Source organism: Oryx dammah, unplaced genomic scaffold, assembly GCF_014754425.2.
Source record: "Oryx dammah isolate SB20612 unplaced genomic scaffold, SCBI_Odam_1.1 HiC_scaffold_17, whole genome shotgun sequence".
Classification (NCBI taxonomy): Eukaryota; Metazoa; Chordata; class Mammalia; order Artiodactyla; family Bovidae; genus Oryx; species Oryx dammah.
This window is the reverse complement of record NW_024070201.1, coordinates 52,730,137-52,746,081: the sequence shown is the minus strand read 5'-3', so window position 1 is coordinate 52,746,081 and position 15,945 is coordinate 52,730,137. Positions and strand designations below refer to the sequence as shown.

Sequence of the window (15,945 nt, the reverse complement as noted above, 5' to 3'; positions counted from 1 at the left end):
CAGAAGAATTGATGCTTTTGAACTGTGGTGTTGAAGAAGACTCTTGAGAGTCCCTTGGACTTCAAGGAGATCCAACCAGTCCATTCTAAAGGAGATCAGTCCTGGGTGTTCATTGGGAGGACTGATGTTGAAGCTGAAACTCCAATACTTTGGCCACCTTGTGTGAAGAGCTGACTCATTTGAAAAGACCCTGATGCTAGGACAGATTGAGAGCAGGAGGAGAAGGGGACGACAGAGTATAAAATGGCTGGATGACATCACTGACCTGATTGACATGGGTTTGGGTGGATTCCGGGAGTTGGTGATGGACAGGGAGGCCTGGCATGCTGTGATTCATGGGGTCGCAAAGAGTTGGACAGGACTGAGCGACTGAACTGAACTGAATTGACCATTGATATTTAACGATAAGACCAGGGTTTGATGCTGTTCTTGTTCGATTCAGGACTCCTCATAGCTGAGATAGCTGAGAGAAGGAAACTTCTTGCCCATCTGTTTCTATTCATTCTCTCACTAAGGATGTAACTTGATAGACATGGCACCAGTTCAACTTTAGAAGAAGGAAACACTCAGGTCAGCTCTCTGGTAGAGTGTGAGAGAAAGATATGGAATCTAACAAAACCCCATACATAGTTGGTGTGTGACACAAACCGTCTCAGATCTATTAAAACCATTTCCAAGCATTTACAAACAGAAAGGATGAGGAAGAGCTGGCATTGAATGGACCCTCAGTTATGGATGAATCATTTATCGGTGAAGATGGGAGGGAATAAGTATTGTGAGGGGACATACAGCCAGCAGATAGTGTCATGTGGGTGGAAGTGTGTACCCAGCTGATGCCACTGGTGTTTTCAATGTACAGTTTTGCCAAGATTGGGAAGACAGTAGGCAAGGTGAGAGCAGAACACCTGGGCAGACAGGTTTCATATCGGGACCAGGATTCTAGAAAGGTCTTTAACCTCTGATATGAACCTCATCTGTAAGAGAAGGTCACTGTTGGTTACACTGAGATACTCAGTGTAGCATCCACCGAGAGCCCAGCACACAGTAGGGGCTCCCTAGCCAGTTGCAGAGGCAGCTGACTCTGCCCTGCTGTGGGGTCACTGAGACAGAGGCCCAGTCCAGCCTGAGGCATCCACTGCCCTTCTAGCTGGTCCATGATCGCTCCAGCTCATGCACCTGCAAGGCCTCCTGGGGATGAATTCCTAACTCTTGGACAGGACAGTAGTCCCCCAGATAGCAGGCAGTAATTCTCAGGGACCCTGTCTGCACTGCCCACTCCCATCTCCATAGAAGTTTGCTGCGCAAAGGCCTAAGTCTTAGCCTCATGTTCCCTAAACCTCACCTTGACCCTGACTCTTAGACGAAGTCTAATCCACGTGTGCTCTGACCGCTCCCTCCTCTCTACCTTTGCTCTCTCACAGCTCCCACACTCCCACCTCCCCCATCTTCTGACCCTAGCAAAGTCCATTCCACCTGAGAAGGTGAGGCTTGGCCAGCCCACGTGGTTGCTGACAGATCTGTGCTGACTGACCCCTTGTCAACGATCACTTTATTACCATCTAGGAGTGTCACCAGGTTAGACCCCAGCAGGTCCTTTGTCCCCTGTGGGTAATGATGTCTGAGAACTTGTTCCAGGTCAACAGCAGCCTGCTTTTAGGAGGAGACTCCAGCTCTGCCCAACCCTGAGGGCCTCTGAGTCTCTCTACTATACCTGACAGCACCTGGGCTCCTCAGGCTGTCTGAGTCAGCTGGGGTGTCGGTGGGAGATCTTCTCACAAGGACAAGTCCCTTTGGGCAGGCTGGGGACACAGAGGGATGTCAGGTAGCAGGTGCTGTGTAGTGTTGGACCCTTGCTGTGCAGCTCCTGGCTGTCTGTATTCATGTGGATGCTGACTGCTTAACAAACACTCCAGTATCAGTGCTTAACACATTAAACCATATTTTTGTTCACATAAACTCCAGCACCTCCCTCCATCCTCCCTAATGCCAGCCCTGCCTTTTGGAGGAACCCCTCCTCTGGGGAGGTGTTCAGCAGATCTCCAAGTGTTGGTCTCTGGGGACGTTGTACTTGAGCTTGTGGGCTTCAAAGAGATTTTCCAGCTCCTTCATGTAGCGCTGGTGAAGCCTGTCCACCTCCTCCTGGGAGGGATGCAGTGTCTTCTGCACCTCGATGGGTTTCCCCACTGCAAGACACAGAGGTGAGTGGTGATACAGAGTAGGAACCACTGAAGGCACAAGGATCTTGATGTTCCCACTAAAATGGTCATCTGAGCAGGTAAGCATTCTAACTCCCTCCCTTTCAATTCTATTTTGCCTTATAGATTCTAAGATGTTGGGTCAACTTCAAGATTCTGATATATCAACAATACAGCCAGCGGGCATTTGCATGCATTATCTCTTATGTTATCCTAACAATCCTATGGGTATATAACCTGGTATTATTCCTGTTTGACTTCTGAGAAAATGAGGCCCAGGGAGGTTAAATAACTTGTTCAAGGTCACATAGCCAGGAAAAATCAGTACCAGGGTGTAAGCCCTGGAGATGTGCGCTTAGCCTCAGGGAAAGTTGAATCTGGGATTCTCAGATGCCATGATTGGAAAAGCTTGTATCTATGGAAGAAGGTAGATCAGAAAGCAGCTGCCATGTCTTCTTTTGGGAATGGTCTGGTGGTAGCAGCACTATAAACATTCATGAATATGCACCACACCACGCAAAGAAAGTCTGATAGAGGGGGTTGCCTGTACTCAACAAAGAAATGACTGGGTGAGTAGAGATGAACAGCTCTATTAGTACTGCCATTGGAAACCAGTTGGAATTCAAGAAGAAAGCAAATAGTTGAAAGATGGTGCTAAGTCTATGGAATAAAGCCCATGCCCATTATTGACAAGGAAATCCCTCTGGCTCTCCTTCGGAGCCTGCTGATTGCTACTTTACACACAATTCTACCCACCTTTTCCAATTATTGTCATTAGACTCTGTGGTCAGAATTATACCCTCCTTCTCTTGCATAATAAAAAGTCAAATACCCTTATCAAAACTCAACTTTGTTACCAAGGGCAGGGTGATCTCTTGGAAGTGATTTACCTTCTGTGGGTCTGTGTTTGCAATCAATAAAATGGGGACGAGAGGCCCTCCTCACAAGTTGTTGGGAAAGCTGAGTCGCTGCATGTAAGGAGCCAGTGCGGCGCCTGACACAAGCAGGGGCACAGTGATCAGTAGAGGCTCCTGGCCGTTGTGCTCCTGTTACTCTTCTCATTCTAGACTGCCTTTCATAGGCTTACTTGCCGGTGTGTCTGTTTCACACACTGAAAAGTGTGCTCCACAAAGTCAAGGATGTACTGCTCTATGTCCAGGTCTCCTTGATACACAAGCCCAAGCCTCTTACTCTATAGCCCTTCCCCTCCCAGCCCGGGTCTAGGCTCACCCACAGTGGTGATGGGTCGGCGATAGGGCATAAGACCAAAGCTGTACTGGAAGATTCCACGGCCATAGAAGAGCGGGATGGAACCTCTAATGCTCTTCTGAAGTCGGTCCTGAAACCACCGCAACCAGGAACCAGGAGAGTTCTCAACCTGCTCATAGATGTCATTCTCCCCAAAGGAGAAGATCGGCACCAGATCTGCCCTAGAGGGAGACAGGAGAGAGGTGTGTGTGGAGGGGCAAGAAGGCATAAGCTGGTCACCTGGCTTCCTGGAGGGACCTAGTGAGCAGGAACTGGAACAGAGGACAGAGCCCTGGGACAAAAGTAGGAGGCCTCGGGTGTCTCCCAGACCTGCCAGGGCTTCTTTTATAACTTCAAGCAGGTCGTGACTCTTTTCAGGGTCAACGACTGGCACTTGGATTGTTACTGAGTCCATGCTCTCTTTGCTTGTCACAAGATAGGCCAGTGAATCTGAGACAAAGTGTTGGGACGAGGAAGGGACTTTATTTGGAGTAGCTGACCAAGAAGATGGTAGGCTAGTGCCTCCAAATAACCATGCTAAAGGGCCAGGTTGCCAAGTTCTTTATGGATCATAGATTGGGATATAGGTGAGAACACAAACTAAACAGACTATTTGATCCTTGCAAATGTACCAGAATGGCAAGCCTCAGGCAGGGGAATGTGTTAGTATATCCTTACAGTCCTTTCAGTTCAGTCGCTCAGTTGCGCTCAACTCTTTGCGACCCATTGACTGCAACACACCAGGCCTCCCTGTCCATCACCAGCTCCAGGAGTTTACACAAATTCATGTCCATTTAGTCGGTCATGCCATCCAACCATCTCATCCTCTGTCATCCCCTTCTCCTCCTGCCCTCAATCTTTCCCAGCATCAGGGTCTTTTCAAATGAGTCAGCTCTTCGCATCAGGTGGCCAAAGTATTGGAGTTTCAGCTTCAACATCAGTCCTTCCAATGCACACCCAGGACTGGTCTCCTTTAGGATGGACTGGTTGGATCTTTTTGCAGTCCAAGGGACTCTCAAGAGTCTTCTCCAACACCACAGTTCAAAAGCATCAATTTTCTGCACTCAGCTTTCTTTATAGTTCAACTTTCATATCGATACATGACTACTGGGAAAACAATAGCCTTGACTAGACATACCTTTGTTGGCAAAGTAATGTCTCTGCTTTTGAATATGCTATCTAGGTTGGTTATAACTTTCCTTCCAAGGAGTAAGCATCTTTTAATTTCATGGCTGCAATCACCAACTGCAGTGATTTTAGAGCCCGAAAAAATAAAGTCTGACACTGTTTCCCCATCTATTTCCCATGAAGTGATGGGACAGGATGGCATGATCTTAATTTTCTGAATTTGAGCTTTAAGCCAACTTTTTCACTCCTCTTTCACTTGCCTTAAGAGGCTTTTTAGTTCCTCTTCACTTTCTGCCATAAGGGTGGTGTCATCTGCATATATGAGATTATTGATATTTCTCCTGTCAATCTTGATTCCAGCTTGTGCTTCTTCCAGCCCAGCATTTCTCGTGATGTACTCTGCATAGAAGTTAGATAAGCAGGGTGACAATATACAGCCTTGACGTCTTCCTTTTTCTATTTGGAAGCAGTCTGTTCTTCCATGTCCAGTTCTAACTGTTGCTTCTGACCATACAGATTTCTCAAGAAGCAAGTCAGGTGGCCTGGTATTCTCATCACTTTAAGTATTTTCCACAGTTTATTGTGATCCACACAGTCAAAGGCTTTGGCATAGTCAATAAAGCAGAAATAGATGTTTTTCTGGAACTCTCTTGCTTTTTCAATGATCCAGTGGATGCTGGCAATTTGATCTGTGTTTTCTCTGCCTTTTCTAAAGCCAGCTTGAACATCTGGAAGTTCACAGTTTATGTACTGTTGAAGTCTGGCTTGGAGAATTCTGAGCATTACTTTACTAGTATGTGAGATTAGTGCAATTGTGCGGTAGTCTGAGCATTCTTTGGAATTGCCTTTCTTTGGGAGTGAGATGAAAACTGACCTTTTCCAGTCCTGTGGCCACTGCTGAGTTTTCCAAATTTGCTGGCATATTGAGTGCAGCACTTTCACAGCATCATCTTTTAGGATTTGAAACAGCTCAACTGGAATTCCATCACCTCTACTATCTTTGTTTGTAAGTGATGCTTTCTAAGGCCCACTTCACTTCACATTCCAGGATGTCTGGCTCTAGGTGAGTGATCATACCATCGTGATTATCTGGGTGGTGAAGATCTTTTTTGTACAGTTCTCTACAGGTGGGCAACTCAGGTTATTTTCCTTTGGTAGCCCATTGTGTGTGTCTACAGTAAGAAAAGCTGCAAGATGAGGGTTAAACTCACAGAAGCAGGTCCAGCACCAATTCAAAATTAAACCTTTCCGGTTACAGGATCATGAGAGACAAACCAGAATAGTGCTGAGAATCCTCCAAGATAAAAAAAGTCTGCAGACTTTCTGGGAAAATCTCTTCCAGCTATCTTTGTATTCTTCACTGATATTTAAAGATAGGAGAATAGCTCTTTACTATGCCCCAAACTCCATTCACTCAGATTCTCTAGGTCTCAGATGTAATGCAAGCTTTCAACAATGTGACATTTAAGACGTAATCTCTTTAGTTACAAAATCTTCCTTCTAGAATCTTCTCTGGGTATGTGCACCTGAGACAGTGCATCTATCACCAACATAAAATCTTCATTGTTAATGAATGGAGACACTGCCTGCCAAAATAGGATCTGCATTTGCCTCTGCAGTCTTCCCTCTAAACTACAATCCCTGCCAATCTCCAGTTGAACCCCGAGCCCTCTCCCCAATACCCGTGCATCAGGGCGAGCCTGATGAAGCCCTTGCGGTTCCGCAGCACCAGCTTGTAGGCTCCAGGCCTGGCAGTCAGTGACTCCTGGACACCCCCAACAACGATGGATAGCAGGTTGCCACCTCCTTTCCTGCTCAGAATGTGATCAGCACTCTCCTTGTCTGATGAGACCAGCCCTGGGGAGAAAGGAAAGCGGTCATGTACAGTGTGAAGGGGGCAAGCACGGTTCAGGAGTATGTGACTCCCCAGCTCCCCAGCTGGGAGTTCCCTGATGACAAGCACTGAGCAGTACCCCTTTACCCAATACTCCCACCAAGGTCATCACTGAGCACAGAGCTGTGGGAAATGCTTTTGGGTCTCATCTCCTTGTCTACTACACATTCACTTGGAAGAAGTATAGAACAATTGGGCGTCCTCGTTAAAAATCCCTCCTCTGTCTTCAGCCCCCATAGTCCTGGGATAGAAAGAGAGGAAACATTCACCTGAAAACATGATGCAATCCCTGTAGACCGGGGCCCAGAAACACCAGTGCATCATCATCAGATGTGAGCGGATGCCTGGGAAAACAGAGGAGAAGCCCGTGCCCTCCGTGCACAGGTTGATAAAAGCTCCGGTGGCGAGGACCCCATGAGGGTGGAAGCCAGCGAGGTAGTTCCGGGAGGGGTCCAGCTCGGCAGTCTTGACCAGCTGCAGGGACAGCAATCTGGTGAATCGGGGCTGCACCCACTCCTCCCCAAACCCCACTCCAATCTCCCTGCTAAGTTTCTGTGCTGACCTCTTCTATGTGTCCTCTGTGCCCAAGGGCTATCACACCCCATGTGAGTGTCCTGTGGTGAGAGATGGCCTGTCTGAGGATCCTTGTCCCTGGTGCAAGCATGAAGCAGAGAAGATGCTCAGGGAGACTATGGAATGAAAGGGAGAGAACAGACTCACGAATGGATGAGGCCAATACCCTCTGCCTGGGAGGAAGACCCCTGTCCAAGGCAGTGGTAGGAATCCTGGAAAGAAGACTGGAGACAGGCCATTGTCCCATGTGAAGGGAGACCTTGTCCCAGGCAGAGCCCTACCAGAATTAAGGAGCCAGCACAAGAGGGAATGACTCTCTCACCAAGTTTTGTGGAATCTGGAGTCATGTCTAGGGTAAAAAGCTGGACCCCTGAGACCCTGTGATTCAATGTAACAGATCCCAGGATGCGGAAGGTAGAGGTTGGGAGGTGGGCCGTGAAGTCTCTAGTGATGCCCGCAGATGTGGGTGGAGAAGGGTCAGGGAGGTGTCCTGTCAAGTCTTCAGCACTTCCTGACACCAGGTCACAGCCTGCCCACAGCACTGCACCCCTGCTCAGACCTTGGCCTGTGTAGACACTACTGTTCCTGGATAATGATATATTACACAGAAACCCTGCTCCTGAAATTATCTTAAGGATGAGAGGGAATCAATTGTCCTCTGGGAACACTGCCTGATTCTCCACCAGTACCTCTTTAGGAAGCCCATAAGATGCATTTAGAAAGCTCCAGTGCTCAGAAGTAGTCTCCTAAATTCTCTACAAACTCTACCATTAGGCTCTAGCTCATAGAGTCACAGCACAAAGGACTGTGAGTGGAGTACCCCAGCAGAATTGTTAGCACAGAGTGTTGCTTGCCTGCCTTCAAGTCACCAACCACTGTAGCGGCAACTGACAATGGGCCTTGAAAGGAATTCAGGATGGAAGAAAATAGGATACTGGTCACAGAGAGTGAGGATGCACATGCAGGAAATATTGCAGGGAGCCCAGATTTTGTTTCTCCCCATATGTAGAAAAACATGAAAATCATTAACTGGAGATGTCTGCGTTTTGACTGGCAGTCATCTTTTGATGTTTAGCTACATGGCTGGTTTGGTTTTTGTTTTTTCCAACAAAGCCCCATAAGTACTGACTTCTCCTGTCCCTTTTAGAACAGCTCCTCAGAGATTTCTGAGAGGCTGTCTCTGAATACAATCCTCGGTAAGGCATCAGAACAAAACACCTGACAACTCTAAGGTTTCCAGTAGACAGCAGAGCCTCCCTGAACCCCCTATCCATGGCCACCGAAGATCCCTGCAGGGCCTGCTCTGTTGAGGTGTGTGGATGACTTGGAAGTTGTCCTGGGAGGTGACAAGAGTCAGACTCTGTGAGCCACAGCACCTCCTGCAAGCCTCAGTCCAGGACTGAGGGACAGTCCAGGACAGGGAGGTGAAAGTGCATGTCATCTCTCCCTCTGCTGGCCGCACGGTGGTACTGCCCGCCGTCTGCAGCTGTTCTCGACACAGGCCTGCAGTGGCTACCATGCTGAACCCTGTGCTCATGAAATTTCTGCAAGGATGTTTCCCACATTGTCAGTAGTGTCTTATGCGAGAAATACTCTGGAGGAGATACCTGGTTACAGGAGGGACAGAGCAGACACAGATAAGACCGGCACAGAGACGCTCAGCAGAGTTTTCTGCCAGATGTGCAAAAGACAGCAGTTCCAGGGGTGATAGGAGAGCCAGATGCTGTCCTCAGAAGCCCCAGATCACCTGATGTTTCATGGAATCCACACAACCCAATGATGTATATGGCAACATTTCCACTTTACACATGAAGAAACTGAAGCTCAGAGAGCATGTGTAACTCACCTAAGGTCATACAACTGGCATGTTGCAGACCCAGATTACAACCTATGATGTCCACTCCCAGAGGTGACACAGTATACATTCTTCTCTCCTGTGTCCAGAGAGGGCCACCTGTCCCTGCCTGGCACCTCTCTGTGTCCACATTGCCTTCCTCTTCCTGTCCCCACTAGATAATTAACCATCAAAACTGCTTACATCCAAGGGTTTAGCCTGTCTGGGATTCAGGAATGGAGCAAATGTCAGTCCACTAAAGTTCAGGGGCCTGCATCCTTACAAACTGATTCTTGGGCCCAGGGTCCAGGGTACAAAATGGACATGAGGTACCATGAGCCAGAGATCAGAGACTAAGAGATAGGCAGAAGAGGAGGAACTGGACTGTTTAGTGGATCCCTGGAGAAACTGAGATTCAGAATGAGCAAAGCTCTGTCCAAGGACACATAACATATCAAACACACAGGGGCAGGATACACCCTGAGGGCTCTCTGCTCTGTTTCTATTCTCAGAGCCAATGCACACACTTTAAAAGCAGTCAGAGAACCTGCTCTGTATCCTCGCTCACACCTTCTTCCCTATCAGGGTATCAGTATCATCATCTGGTAAAGTGTCAGCCAGATGCTCTGAAAGCTTGTTTCCATTACAGATTCCTTCACACCAAACTTAGACTGTGGAGGGATTTACACCTGTCAGATACATAAGTGTGCGGTACTACATGGCCTACTGGGTTCCTCAAATCCTGTTCATTCATCAGTTGTCATAGTGGCCTCACCTCACTGAAGCTGGACAACCATAGTCAGACAAAAGCTGATTCTTCCCCTAGCCACATAGTGGTAGAAGCCTGTCTCCTGCTCCTGGCCCAGTATTCTGCTCACTGCACACAGGGTCACACTTCCACATGGACACGTGGGGACTATGGTCCTGACCACTCCCTAGTCAGCCCCTTACTCACCGAGACGGGGAAATAGTCCTTCGTGTACTTCCATATGGTCCAGTGCTTTATGAAAGCACTCTGCCTGCCCCCCTGCCGTGGGGTGTCTCGATCCAGGTACCACCAGATCGCATACAGGATACTGATCATCCAGAATCTTGTGAACAGGAGCCCAATGAAGACTATGCAGAAGATCAAGTCTGGGAAGGGAAGCAAGAAGCATTAGCGGTCAGAGGTATGAAGGAATGAGCTCTCCCTATATACCCAGCTCTAGCAGCACTGTCCATTCCAGCCCTCCTCCTAGGAGGAAGAGACCAGCTTCCCAAGGTTTTGAGGAGGACAGAATGCTGTAAACACCACCAGTGTCACATTGAGAGCCTGGATTTGAAACCAGTTGGCCTAATTTCAAGCTCGCATTGTCCCACTGCACCAGATCGTTTACTCACTTGAGTCTTCCCCCTCCACCTCCCTCTCTGTCTGTACACCAGATGCTCAAAAGAGGCCTAAAGGAGATGTGACTGGATGAACTCTTTCTGGTATCCATTCTTTAGAACCCCAGAGAAGAGGTATTCTTTCTCCCCAGCCCACTTCCTGTCTACCCCCAGCCCATCTTTCCATAGATAAATCCCACCACATTCCCCCTTTAGTTAAAGTCCCCCCATGACTTATTATAACTTTGACGTTCAGCTCAAGCAACTCAGCCCGAACTCAAGCTCCTCACTGGTGGCCCAAACCCTCTCTTGTTCCAGTCTCACTCATTACATGCACCTCATGTTCCAACTACAATAAGTTGCTCAGTTGATAAAAATCCCTGAGCTCTAGCTTTTGCTGAGCTCTTTCCTTTGCTGCCAGGCCCTGTCCTGCTGAAGGAAGGAGGGAGGAAGAGGGCAACTCAGGCCTGGTTTGTTCATCAGGACTGCAGCAGGGCTAGAGAAAGCCCCAGTGAGCAATTCCTCCCAGACTTATGATTCTGAGTCCCTTCACAGGCTAATCCTGGTTTTGACTCAGGGTCAGGTGGCCTTTGGGACTGTCTTTAATCTGATGCTAATTGAGCCTCACTGTTAGAGAATACTGTGCCCTCTCCATTCCATTCCCTCCACTGAACACCCTTTGCTCATACTCATAAAGAAGTCCATTCCACACCTGTAGTCTATTGGAAAGTAGGGTAAACCAGGACTATCATTCATGTCTGACTTCCTGGAGGAGGGGACTTTTGACCCAGTCTGAATAGTGCCTCTGTGGGCGCTAAGTTGCTTCAGTTGTGTCTGACTCTTTGCAACCCTGTGGACTGTAGCCCTCCAGGCTCCACCATCCATGGGATTCTCCAGGCAAGAAATTGGAGTTAGTTGCAATGCTCTCCTCTAGAGGATCTTCCAGACCCTGAGATCAAACCAGCATCTTCTGTGGCTCCTGCATTGCAGGCAGTTTCTTTACTGCTGAGGCACTGGGGAAGCCCAGTCTGAGTAGTAGCAAAATGCATAAATCAAAGTAGTTTGGGGCTCACAGAGGCTCGCTTTCTTCAGAGCACCTGCAACCTGTCAGGTGCTGGAGGTTAAGCCGTGAGCAATGGACACGAATTCCTGCCCTCCTGGTGCTGGCTTCAGGGTTGTCTTTGGAGCACTCTGTTTTGCCCTTTCAATTATAATGATGGTAAAATATGTTTACCATATACTAGTCATCAAAATGACTCTTTGGTAGTTTATTATTGTTTTTAAATTTTCATTATAGTTCATTTACATGTTGTATTAGTTTCTGTTGTATAGAAAAATAAACCTGTTAACTCATACACATATTGACTCTGTTTTTTTGTGTTGTTGTTTTTTTTTAATTTATTCCTTTCCTATACAGACTTTACAGAGCACTGAGGAGAGATCCCTATGCTTGTAGCAGATTCTATTGTTATCTATTATATATACAGTAGTGTTGTGAATCCAAATCTCCCAATTTATCCTTCCCCCCATTCCCTGGTAACCACAGGTTTCTTGCTACTTCTGTCTTGTAAATAACTACTCTGTACCTCTTTTTGATTCTGCATATAAGTGATATCATGTGAGATTTGTCTTTTTGGGGCTATCTTCACTTAGTTTGACAATCTCTAGGTCCATACATGTTACTGAAAATGACGTTCATATGTTCCTTTTTATGACTGAGTAATATTCCATTGCTTGTATTATGGCATCTTCTTTATGCTACTCAAATGGATATTTAGGTGGCTTCCACGTCCTAGCTATTGTAAATGTGCTGTTATGAACACCGGGGAGATTGCATCTTTTCAAATAATGGGCTAATGACAGAGGCCTTATGGAGAACAGTATAGAGATTTCTTATGAAACTATTAGAATACAATAGGACCCAGTAACCCCTCTCTTGGACATATACTTGAAATGATTTTTGAGAGTCAATTTGGTGTAATTAAATTAATTCACATTGTTGTGTAACTATATCAACCTTCATCTCAGAACTCTTCATCTTCCTAAACTGAACCTATGTACCCACGAAATTAGAACTTCCATCCAGGTCGAGAGAATGAAACCAACTTGTTAATAGCGGTTCATTGTAGGGTAGGATTTGGGGGAAATCCTTAACTTTTAAAACACACATTTTGTTTCGATGTGTTAAAATAGCATGTATCTGCTTTTTAGTGAGAAAAAAGAATTTAAAAATGTGGGCACTTCTACTTGATCAGAAAGAACTCCCCCATCCAAACATCTCCCTCACTCTTGCCTCTCCTTTAAGTATTGTCGGCAGGCAAAATCCTAACTTGGGTGCATTTTCAGCCCCTGAAGAAAGAAAACACCTTCTTTCCCCTCATAACGACAAGAAGGAAAGATGTAAAATCCCACTTTACTGAGACCTAGAGAGGGTATTCAGGTTGGCTAACCTCATACAGAAAACTAGCAGGATGAGTAGTAGTTTCAATTCTATTATGTCCATATCATGCTCCCAACATTCATTCATTCAACAAGCATTTATCAACATTAACTCTTCTAAGAGATGGAGACGCAGATGGGAACAAGACCAAACATCTGAAAGGAGCTTACCTTCCTGCATGAGTGTGTGAATTCTAGAGAAGAGGAAAGAAACAGAATAACAAGTAACCCACTGGAAAGTACTTGTTGCTGGAGCCTGAGTCCTGAGTAACAGGTCCCAGTTGACCTTTCTGGCCACATCTTTGCCCCTCCCCAAAGAACTGTGCTAGGCCAGCATGAACCATTTGCTCATATGCACATATGTGCAACATTTACTGGCCTCCTGGGAAAGCTTACTTTCCTGATGGTCTGTACATTCTGCCTTATAGATTCATCTCCTAATATCTTTGGAAAACAGCCCCTTTTCTCTACCCACTGCCAGCCTCCCTAGACCAGGGTAAGTAATCTTTTAAAGAGCCAAATTGTAAGCCTTTCAGACAGTGGGGCTCAAGAGGCAACATGGGGGATTTTGCATAGGCACATAATCATTTAAAATACAAGCATTTAAAATGTAAAAGCCATACTTCACTCATGGCCTGGCACTGTACAAACACAAAAACAATCAGGGGGCTAGTTTTCAATCGTGGGTCTATGAGGTGACATCTGATATAGACTGTGACCTTGTAATTGAGCAAGACCTATGCAAAAGGCAACCCACTCCAGTATTCTTGCCTGGAAAATCCCATGGTTGGAGGAGCCTGATAGGTTACAGCCAATGGGGTCACAAAGAGTCAGACACGACTAAACAAGTTCACATGCAGCCTTCCTGGGAAAGATCCCTCATGTCCTCTACCTGCCTCTTATTTGTAGAAAATCCTCAGCTTCCTAAGTCTTCACCAAATTCAAAAATAAAATTATAAAGAGAAATCATAAACATGAAAGAAAACAGTCCCAAACAAGAAAATAAATAACAGCTCAACCATTCCGCAAATTCAAAGAGTTTTGGTTTGTTCCCCAAAGCCATAGATAACATTGAGACTCATCATTGAGCAGTTTTGCAGATACTGAACTCCCAGCAGGTGGAAGAAATTGCTCACCAGCCCATAGACACAGACCAGGGGAAACCAGAAGGCTGATGATGGTGACTCCAAGTTACCTCACCACCAAGCAATCAGACGATTCTCTACGAGTTGGTCATGCACCCAGCATCTCTTCTCTAGGTGCTGTTCCCTGGTAATCAAAGAGTTTTCAGGCATTTTGAGCCTTAACTCTCTGGACTCCTTGCTTGTCCCCTGTAATAAAGCCTACACTTTTTTCATCACAACCCAGTGTCAGTATAGGAGCTTTACTGTGTTCCCACAAGCAGACCCAAATCTGACTTGCTAACATCTCCTCCCTGTCATCTGTCTCCCCCAACACCCCAACAAAGAAGATCCCTAAATTACAGCTTGTCTCCCACAGATTGGACCTTGTCACTCCTGTGCCTAAAGTCCTCTGGGGGATCCCCTTTGCCCTTGAGATAAGAGTCAAGGTACAAGCTACTGTTCCTGGCATCAGAGGGTCTGGATGCCTTTTCTCAGCTGCCCTTCTTCGAGTGCCAGGCCCAAGGTTACTTGACTCTCTGTCCTCCTCTGGACACTCCCAGGTCCCAGGCTGGGCTGAGGTGGGCACAGACAGTCAGACACACACTCCTGTTGGCAAAGCTCCCCCAAGGCCCTGTGAGCAAGATGTCCCTCATCCCAGGTGATCCCCAGGCACTGAGCTCAGCATCCGCCTTAGGACCTGTATCTTTCCCCATCCATGCACCATGTGCACCTGAAGCGGCAGGTGTCCATGGCCTCCCAAATCCATCTCAGCTTTCCTTACGCAGGGCCAAGTAAGAGAAGATCAACTGCAGGACCGCAAAGGTCTGCAGCCTGCGCTCCAGTGGCACAAACAAAGGTGCAAACTCCACCATGCTGATTCCTCTGCTTCCTCTGGAGGCTTCTCTGAACTCTGCTGTGGTCTGAGGCACCTGCTGGGTTTTGTTGCTGCCAGAGGTTGCTAAGCATTTGTGGGGGTGGAGGGAGATGTCCAGCCAACCGTAGAGTCCCATTGCACCTACCCTGGCAGGGAACAGTATCCTAGGTGAAATATTTAAAACCTCCTGACTTGGACTAAACTTACTACAGAGAAAGAAGTGCAGTGGACTCTTCAGGCAATACACTTTCTGTCAGATCACCTTTGCTCAAATCTTGCCCACTACTGGGCAATTGAAGCAGCAAGTATAGGGCAATCCTACACTCTTTGCACTTACACAACTATTTAGCTGCAGTAATTGTCTCCTTTCACCTGCCAGGTCCATGGTTCCCCTTTACAAATAAGAAGCATGAGCTCCCATATGAATATCTCCAGGCCCCACTATCTCCTCTCTGGCTGCCTTTTCCTCAGCTTGCCTGGACAGCAAAACTCACAGAAGAGCTGTCTGATTTCCATGCCTCTCCTCCATTCTGTCCTCCCTCTTCCAGACTTCAGAGGCCACTGTTCCATGGAACTGCCCTTGACAGGTTCACCACTGGCCTCCACGCTGCTGAATCCAGTGATCAATTCTCAGCTCTCATTTTGACCTCTCAGTAGCCTCAGACACAACTGTTTCTTCCCTCCTCCTTGAAACCACTTGGTCTGTGGACACCACAGAGGACACAGAAGGCAAGGTGAGAGCAGGACACCTGGGCAGACAGGTTTCATAATAGGAACAGGATTCTAGAAAGGTCTTCAACCTCTGTTGTGAAACGCATCTGTATGAGGAGGTCACTGTTAGTTACACTGAGGTCCTGCCCAGCATCCACCCAGAGCCAGCACACAGTAGGTGCTCACTAGCAAGCTGCCCAGGCAGCTGACTCTGCCCTACTGTGGGGTCACTGAGACAGAGGCTCAGTCCAGCCTGAGGCATCCACTGCCCTTCTACCTGGTCCATGACTCGCTTCAGCTCAAGCACCTGCGAGGCTTCCTCCCTACCTGGGGATGAATTCCTAACCCTTGGACTGGACAGTAACTCCCCCAGACACAAGGCAGTAATTCTCAGGGACCCTGTCTGCACTGCCCAACCCCATCTCCATAGACATTTGCTGCACAAAGGCCTAAACCTTAGCCTCCTATTCCTTAAACCTCGCTTTGACCCTGCCTCTCACCACGAAATCTCACCCACGTGTGCTCTGACCGCTCCCTCCTCTCTACCTTTGCTCTCTCAC

The 15,945-nt window shown here is 47.3% G+C and overlaps 1 protein-coding gene and 1 long non-coding RNA gene across 3 annotated transcripts; both read right to left on the bottom strand.

Moving 5' to 3' along the window:
- Nucleotides 1–630: 630 nt before the first annotated feature.
- On the bottom strand, nt 631–15,479 carry LOC120876800. Its single transcript, XR_005724208.1, has 2 exons — nt 15,424–15,479; nt 631–905 (listed from the first exon to the last, which is right to left on the bottom strand). It is a non-coding gene; the product is annotated as an uncharacterized LOC120876800 (long non-coding RNA).
- On the bottom strand, nt 639–14,687 carry LOC120876779 (2-acylglycerol O-acyltransferase 2-like). Of its 2 annotated transcripts, none has more exons than XM_040258868.1 (6): nt 14,582–14,687; nt 9,828–10,006; nt 6,735–6,939; nt 6,254–6,428; nt 3,426–3,625; nt 639–2,183 (listed from the first exon to the last, which is right to left on the bottom strand). In XM_040258868.1, exons 1-6 carry the CDS (start codon nt 14,670–14,672, stop codon nt 2,029–2,031), a joined length of 1,005 nt encoding a protein of 334 aa, XP_040114802.1. In that variant the 5' UTR covers nt 14,673–14,687; the 3' UTR covers nt 639–2,028. The 2 variants fall into 2 exon arrangements, with proteins under 2 accessions (XP_040114802.1, XP_040114803.1); XM_040258869.1 differs by having other exon boundaries at nt 14,531–14,624.
- Nucleotides 15,480–15,945: the final 466 nt, after the last annotated feature.